Source organism: Branchiostoma belcheri, unplaced genomic scaffold (assembly GCF_001625305.1).
Source record: "Branchiostoma belcheri isolate BF01 breed outbred unplaced genomic scaffold, Haploidv18h27 scaffold10, whole genome shotgun sequence".
In the NCBI taxonomy this organism is placed as follows: Eukaryota; Metazoa; Chordata; class Leptocardii; order Amphioxiformes; family Branchiostomatidae; genus Branchiostoma; species Branchiostoma belcheri.
In genome coordinates, this window is record NW_017802380.1 from 3579576 (window position 1) to 3588330 (window position 8755).

Below are 8755 nucleotides of genomic sequence, written 5' to 3' on the forward strand. Positions count from 1 at the left end.
CTTTTTCATTTTCCATAAAGAGGCAGAGTAGGGCATGTAATAGTTCTGGTGTTTAAGGAACAGACCAGTGTTGTCATATAGACTAGCTTGTGTCGAGATAGGCAATTTGTGACGACCTCTGAGCTGCTTTTAGCAGCATAACAGTGCCTCAATATGAATCGAACAGAATAAAATGCATTTATGTAGTTCCCATTGTATGCATTTCTGGTTGCACCTCAAGGTGTGACACATAGCAGCAAAGAAAATTTTCCTCTTGTTGTTGTTTTTTGCAATCGAGAACATTTCTTTCAGTGGTTTCAGATGTAACTGGTCGTTTGTTCCTTTCCGTTGTGTCCACAGGAAGTTTTAACTGCGCATTATTGTACCGTGACGCAAAATGGAAAACTTGACTACCGTCATTATCTTTGCTTTCTTTGCCACTAGTTTGGGAAAAACCACAGATTATACAGGACAAAACTTAGCACACGTCCCTATAGACTCCATCGCGCCTGACACCCACACACTAAGGTTGTCAAATAACAAAATAACCCACCTCCCCTCTTTCAATACAACTCCTGCAATACGATATCTTTTTATCGACATCAACAAGATGAACAACATATTACCACAAACGTTCCAAGGACTTTGTGAGCTAGTCTACCTTGATGTTGACAGAAATGAGATCGTTTCTCTTCGTCAGTTCGCTTTTTCTTCACTCACAACGTTGTCCGAACTCATTCTCTCACATAACTACATTTCTCACATATCAGAACGTGCTTTTTACGGTTTGGTAAGTCTGGACTTCCTCGAACTCTCAGGAAACCGCCTTTCTGTGTTTCCGATGCGGGCCATCAAGTTAGTCCCCACTAAACATCTCTCTTTGGTTCTGCTTAGATTAAACAACATCAGTAAAATACCGAGAGACATAAAAGCAGTGCGTCCAGAGACTTCTTACGATTTGCGAGGAAACCCTTTGCGTTGTCCAGATGAATCAAACAACACATCTAACAACACAGAGTATGTAAGAACGTTTGTGGCCTATTTTTACATGATCGACACACGAAATAATCGATCTTTCGTTCACAAAATAATATTTGTCAAAGAACGATTTAAATCTTTTGGCATCCATCCCTCCATCTTCAAGGTATTTGAAGACACAAACATCCTAACAGAATTAGCACAAGACGTTGTACCTGGTATAAACAAGGCTGGTTCAGTCTTTGATATAAAGTTACGTTCCGCAAACTCGTACTACCTGAGCACCCCGAGTGGACGCATCGAACTTCCCAATTCTGCTGAGGTCAGCATGATGAAAAATTTACCAGTAAAGGACTCCGGCGTATACACCTTTGTAGCGGAAAAAGGTGACCTAAAAGCAAAATTTGATATTGTTTTATGCGTAGTTAAGAAAAACAGTGAGAAACGGCAACACCAGATAACAACAGATAAAAACAAACCAGACAACTGTCCCAATTTTACGAACAAGTCCTGTTGTTTACCTGGGTATCGTTTAAGGCCAGTTGGTCAGAAGTTCTGTGCTCCTGGCAACATTACTACAGAAAGCAGGAGACCTAACATTTTGTTAATCGCTGCCGTCACCATTAGTTGTTTCCTTGCGGTACTCATTCCCACCGTGGTGTTGTGTTGTAGAAAACGGTCCGGTGCTAACCGAAATAACACTACCACTTCAAGTGCAACATTTCAAGCGGGAGTACAAGCTATGGTTATCTCTGTTCCTGCCGCACCCAATGCATATCAAATACAGGAAGAACTCGATCCCAACACTTTCTCCCTACGACGTTCCCAACTGGTCCAAACTCCGTCAGTTACAGATGAGGCACGATCTCGTCTCCATGCCGCGACTCAAACCGCTGCTGCGGACACGACCCTTCTTACTACACAAGCAGAAATCCATCAATACAGTAACGATGATACACTCGGGCATTCTGGAGACACTGAGGAGGGACAGGATCACTACGCCTCTGCGGCACCGCCCCCTCTACCTGTGTGTGACGGCTACGGTCCTGGAGCTACAGGACCGGACCCGCTACAACCCGGAGCTGGACAACCTGTCTGTCACATGGATGAAACTGAGTCCGATGAGGAAGAAAGGCCCTACGGAATGGCAACAGAAAATCCAGTGTATGACGACACAAACCTAAATCAGAGTCACCCAACTCCGTATTACTGTGCGGTAAATGTGAACCAAAGCGAAAGTACCCCTTCTGTTTCAAGAAGTAGCTTGTACGGACAGCAACCCGAAAACACAGACCTAAATCTGAGTAACCCTACTCCATGTTACTGTGCGGTAAATGAGAACCAAGTCGAAACGACCTGTTCTCTTTCAAGAAATAGCTTGTACGGACAGCAACCCGAAAACATGACCGCGGCACATGACAGTGCCCGTACTATGGAGGATTTGGACATCCTGTATGAAAGTTGTCAAGCAACGGACGAGTGACCAATGCCAGTATTTCTAGATAACCAGAAAATAACTGGGTAAAGATGAGAGGAATGAAGTCACTCAACTCGTTCAGACAGTGTTGATTTTGGCTCAGCATTGCCAATAGCTGTCACTTCTGTTATTACATGTATTAAAAGGAATACATTGACTGCAACATGCAAATTCTGATGCAATGTTGACTAAACATCCAACAACCAATTAAAAGTTCTGCACACACAGGCACATTACGATGTGCTTCTAAAGGGTATACTCAAATTGAGCCCAATGCTCTTAGCCATTTCAATTATCTGTATTTCGTTATTACACATCTTAGTTGTTAAATAAAAGTAGACTTACTTTGATGTATTTAATTTCAATGTCTGTTTTAATAAGTTAATAAGGCCAACTTGGAACTAGTTCTGTCAAATGATTTGACAAACAGCAAACATACAATGTAGAAAAGTGCAAAAGCAGTACTTTGACAATGTGAACTCCATACGTAAAAGAAAGAATGGGAAACTAATAATCTATTTCTAATATTAGATCTTCAACAATAGTAAGAGTAAGGATAAAATGTCTACAAATGTGGGTTAGTATAGGAAAAAAACATCTTGTAAAAATTCAGCCTAGATTAAAGAAAGTCTTGATCTGAAACTGGAGTAACATAATGGGTATATATAGAATGTGTAGATCTGAAGCAGTCCTGGTTTATAATACATGTATGGTAGAACAAAAGAGTCAAATGTATAGCTCATTTTTGTGACTGCATTATTGCATCAAACCTAAGACACTTTGAACATAATGGACAATAGGAGATGAAATTTCTTGTACAAAACAGTAAACACTCTTCCAAAATACTACTTTGTAAACCTGCCACTTTTTGTGCCAAGGTAGTTTTAATCTGCTCAAGAATGTGATGGCTTGTAAGTACATGTATTATTTTCCACATTTTTAAAATGCAACAGATCACTGGAATGTAATCCTTCTCACATCTCTGTATTAGCCTGTCCTGATGCCAGAATTTTTAGCTTTAACATACCCTCTGTCGCCTTCCTGCCAAAAAGACTGGGCGTGCGCATGGTCTGTCTGCTTTGCGATGACGTCACGTAAAGAGTCAATTCAACTGTCACGTGCTGGGCAAGGCCCCTGCTGAACAAAATGATAAAATGCCAGGCATAATATGCAGAGGAGGTAAAGACTTGAGGGATTTGAAATAAAGGTAGTTAAATGTGCTTGAAAGTGCTTGTTTTCTATGGTTTCACCATAGATTCCACCGGAAAGGTCATTTGCTCCCCTATGGCTCCAACTACGAAGCCATTCACAAGTTCTCTTCCGGCGACGAGTGAAGAATCCGCTAGGTGGCGTGCTTTCACGGCAGAGAAATTAACGGTAGCAACTTGGGAGTAATCTCCAAGCAGATTTTTCAGTGGTCACCAAAGACAGTATCAAATTGATCAGGCAGTATCCATTGGCCACCCGGTGGCTAGTGGACACTCCTCTGCCAATGGATACTGCCTTGCCACCGTAGAATCTGCTTGGAGATTACTTGAGAGGCTAATTTCAGTGCTGTCTATTCGGCCAATTTCCACACTTTCAGGCCGCTGAAGCCTGGCAAAGGCTAGAAGAATTGTATAAATGTGTACAAAAGGAAATAAAAAGTTTACATCGCAATACTAGTATTTGTTTTATTGATTGCATCATACCATGTCCTTTCTAGGACAATACCGTTCATTATGGCTTCACCACAAAGTGGTGAAGACATATTGTGTTCTCTCATGTTTCTTCTTCTCCTCCTCCTCCCCCTGCCATTTCTTTAAATGGATCCATCTCTGCCGTTTTTGGGCCAAATAACACGAAATTTGGCATGAAGGTAGAGTGGGCAAGTACCCCGACGCACTGTTTTAATTTTTTTGAAAAATTGTTTTATTTGGGTTTTTTGGCCATTTTCAGGCAAAAAATATACATTTTTGTACATTTTGAGATCTGGGGCCCTGGTACTAAAACCAAATGACCTGAAATTTGGTATGGGGATACCTTGGACATATGTCTACAAAACTTCATTCAAGCTTTCATCATACACCACTTTAAAATTGGGGAAAATAAGGCTTTTTGGCTATTTTCGGACCAAAAATGTACATTTTTGGCTCCTGTGCCCTAATATTAAATCCGAATGACCTGAAATTTGGTATGGGGATACCTTGGTCACATGTCCAAAGAATGTTATTCACGATTTTGACAATTAAACCACTTTAAAATTATGTAAAATAGGGCTTTTTGGCTATTTCCGGCATTGGAAGGTTCCATTGCTGCATGGGGGTGTAGACTATTGGCGGCCATCGTGGAATAGATCCATTTTCGGTATGGGGGATGTGGTGAAGCCATCGCTGCATTTGCTCTCAAGCAAATGTCGGCCTTTCTAGTAATATATGATATATCAAATCAAATCATCGCTGGTGTCCCTCAAAATTGAATGTGAATAGCTAGCAATCAGTTTATTGTCTGTGACTTTCAATTTCAACATTTCTCATGTTATTTTTGTGTGAGAATTCATACTTTGATCAAATTAGACAGATTGCTCGTTCCGTATCATACAAATGGTGTCCTGAAGAATAGAACCTGAATCATTACCACGTCTACTCTTAACTTGTTTTCCGGTGCAGAAGTTAATAGAGGTTCGATTGCATTCTATACAACTTGGTTATGTTCGGGCACTGAACTATACCGAGTTTAGTGACCAGGGCCGTAAGAATGTAACGTTACATGCAGAATTCGGGGAGGCGACGGTGGGTGTAATAAGATAGTGCGGTTCTTTTCCCAGACAATAATCCTTACCCTCGGGTGCTTCCTCGGCCCCATCACTGTTATCTTACATGTCCCCGGAATTTGAACCAATGTCCTTGAGGTACAATGTACCAAGAAGGATATACTCATCATAAATCATCCACGGGGTGCAGATTTCTTGCCTCTGGGAGAGTGTGCGGCTAAATTTTATTCATTGTTTCTCTCAAGGACCCTCAAGACTTCGGATTCAAGAACATAGCATATGGAACTAGTAATATGGGGCCTAATATGGAACGAAACACGTTTTTTTTACCATGAAGTTATGAACATATTACCATGTGAACATAAGGCGATAGAGTTAGTCTCCACCAAGCCTTCCTACGGGGTAACGGATGGTATTCTCCTTCGCAGACTTCTGATGCGGCGGAAACCGTCTCTCCCCAAAAAAATTAACGCCGCCGCATCAGGAGTCTGCGAAAGAGGTTAACGGATCTTAGGATTCGGCAAAAAAGGGAAATACATGTACTAGTAGCTGACTAGGAGTGTCAGTCCGCGGGAGGGTGGTGGTGCTGCAAATGAACTGTACAGTGACCAAACTTCCCAGACTAATTATTACCCCGTTTGGCTAAATTTTACCGATTTTGGACCCGCGGGGTTAGTGTGGTGGTGACTACGTCGATAGAGCGAATAAATCTTAAAGAAGATGCTGGGATGGGACAAGAGAGGTCAGAGATACAATAGTTTTTTAAAGAAAGTTCCTCTTGTATAGTATTCATCCGGGCGGTGGCCTCAATGCCATGATAGTCGGAATGAATGGGAAATGTGTAAATTGTATGTCAGACTAATTTGCAGGCTGTTTCCTGAGGCGAAGTTCATGGCATCGGACCAATGACAGAAGTTTATTTCGCCGCAATGCACCACTTGACACTCCATAAAAAGCATTTCTTGCGCGGCCTCCCTCACACGCAGAGACGCAGAGTCACGGTTTCCCCTAGCCTGGTTTTGGGCCTTCCAGCGTCACGATCAGGTCAGTTTCAACATTACTCACTTTTGCACGATCCGCGATGAAGTCTTACTCCTAGAGAGAATTTTTTCTTACTAAAGTTTATGTAGCATGGTTGTTTTGTGCCTTGTTCAGGCTATTTACAACAAAATCACGACTTTTAATTTTGTTAAGTATCTGGTTTCTGTTGTAATTGCTCGTTGGATCATTTCCTTTGTATCCACAGGAAGTTTTAACAGCGCATTATTGTACCGTGACGCAAAATGGAAAACCTGGCTACCGCCATCATCTTTGCTTTGTCAGCCACTTGTTTGGGAAAAATCACTGCTTATAACACTGATTATACAGGACAGAACTTAACACACGTCCCTATAGACTCCATCGCGCCTGACACCCACACACTAAGGTTGTCAAATAACAAAATAACCCACCTCCCCTCTTTCAATACAACTCCTGCAATACGATACCTTTTTATCGACAACAACAAGGTGAAACGCATATTACCACAAATGTTTCAAGGACTTCGTGAGCTAGTCTACCTTGATGTTGACAGAAATGAGATCGTTTCTCTTCGTCAGTTCACTTTTTCTACTCTCGCGACGTTGTCCGAACTCATCCTCTCACACAACTACATTTCTCACATATCAGAACAGGCTTTTCACGGTTTGGTAAGTCTGGACTTCCTCGAACTCTCAGGAAACCGCCTTTCTGTATTTCCGATGCGAGCCATCAAGTTAGTCCCCACTAAGCATCTCTCTTTGGTTCTGCTTAGATTAAACAACATCAGTAAAATACCGAGAGATATAAAAACAGTACGTCCGGAGACTTCTTACGATTTGCGAGGAAACCCTTTGCGTTGTCCAGATGAACCAAACAGCACGGAGTATGCAAGTACTAGTATGTTTATGGCCATAATATACATGATCAACACACGTAATAATCGATCTTTCGTTAACAAAATAATATTTGTCAAAGAACGATTTAAATCCTTCGGGATCCATCCCTACATTTTGGAGGTATTTGAAGACACAGACATCCTAACAGGATTAGTAAAGGACGTTGTACCTGGTATAACCAAGGATGGTTCAGTCTTTGATATAATGTTACGTTACGCAAACTCATACTATTTGAGCACCCCGAGTGGACGCATCGAGCTTACCAATTCTGCTGAGGTCAGCATGATGAAAAACTCACCAGTAAAGGACTCCGGCGTATACACCTTTGTAGCGGAAAAAGGTGACGTAAAAGCGAAATTTGATATTGTCTTGTGTGTGGTTAAGAAAAACAACGAGAAACGGCAACACCAGACAACAGATGAAAACAAACTAGACAAATGTCCCACTTTTACGAATAAGTCCTGTTGTTCACCTGAGTATCGTTTAAGGTCGATTGATCGAAAGTTCTGTGCTCCTGGCAACAGTACTTCAGAAACCACAAATCCTCGTGGACCTAACATTGTGTTGATCGCTGTCATCACCGTTACTAGTTTCCTTACGGTACTCATTCCCACCACTGCGGTGTTATGTTGTAGGAAACAGTCCAGTACTAACCGAAACCACACTAACCCGTCTAGTGCAACATTTCATGCGGGAGTGCAGGCTATGGTGATCTCTGTTCCTGCCGTACCCAATGCGTATCAAATACAGGAAGAACTCGATCCCAACACTTTCTCCCTACGACGTTCCCAACTGGTCCAAACTCCGTCAGTTACAGACGAGGCACGATCTCGTCTCCATGCCGTGACTCAAACCGCTGCTACGGACACGGCCCTTATTACTACACAAGCAGAAATCCACCAGTACAGTAACGATGATACACCCGGACACTCTGCTGACACTGAGGGACAGCATCACTACGCCTCTGTGGCACCGCCCCCTCTACCTGTGGGTGAAGATGAAGACAGCTCCAGTCCCGGGGCCACAAGTCTGTACCCGCTACAGCCCGGATCTGGACAGCATGTCCGTCAAACCGATGAAATTGAGTCCGATGAGGAAGAAATGCCGTACGGCATAGCAACAGAAAATCCAGTGTATGAAGACACAAACCTAAATCAGAGTGACCCAACTCCATATTACTGTGCGGTAAATGAGAACCAAAGTGAAATGACCCCCTCTGTTTCAAGAAATAGCTTGTACGGACGGCAACCAGAAAACAGTACTGCGGCACATGACAGTATCCGCACTACGGAAAATTTAGACATCCTATATCAAAGTTGTCAAGCAACCGACGAGTGACCAAGGGCAGTATCTCTAGATAACCAGAAAATAACAGGTAAGATTTATAATGTTGGCTTTGACTCAGAATTGCCAACAGTTGCCACTTCTGTTACTGTTTGTATTGAAAGGAAGATATTGGCTGCAACAGGCAAAATTCTGACCAAACATCCAGACAAAAACATGAAAAAATTTTGAACACATAGGCGCATTACAATGTACTCTCAAAGGGTAGGCGCATTACAATGTACTCAAATTGAGCCCATTGCTCCTAGGCATATTTATCTGTATTTCATTATTACACATCTTAGTCATTAAAAATAAGTAGACTGTTAC

The 8755-nt window shown here is 42.2% G+C and overlaps 1 protein-coding gene across 1 annotated transcript; it reads left to right on the forward strand.

Moving 5' to 3' along the window:
- Positions 1-376: 376 nt before the first annotated feature.
- Positions 377-2141, forward strand: LOC109469082 (decorin-like). The gene is made up of 2 exons (XM_019767469.1): positions 377-996; positions 1745-2141. The coding sequence occupies exons 1-2, from the start codon at positions 377-379 to the stop codon at positions 2139-2141; spliced, it is 1017 nt and encodes a 338-aa protein (XP_019623028.1).
- The last annotated feature ends 6614 nt before the right edge of the window (positions 2142-8755 follow it).

What these genes read in the sequence shown, in the direction of transcription:
- LOC109469082 (XM_019767469.1), top strand. Translation starts at nt 377, where the DNA reads ATGGAAAACTTGACTACCGTCATTATCTTTGCTTTCTTTGCCACTAGT. An exon ending in AACACATCTAACAACACAGA is followed by an intron (nt 997 to 1,744) that starts GTATGTAAGAAC and finishes TATCAAATACAG; the next exon opens with GAAGAACTCGATCCCAACAC.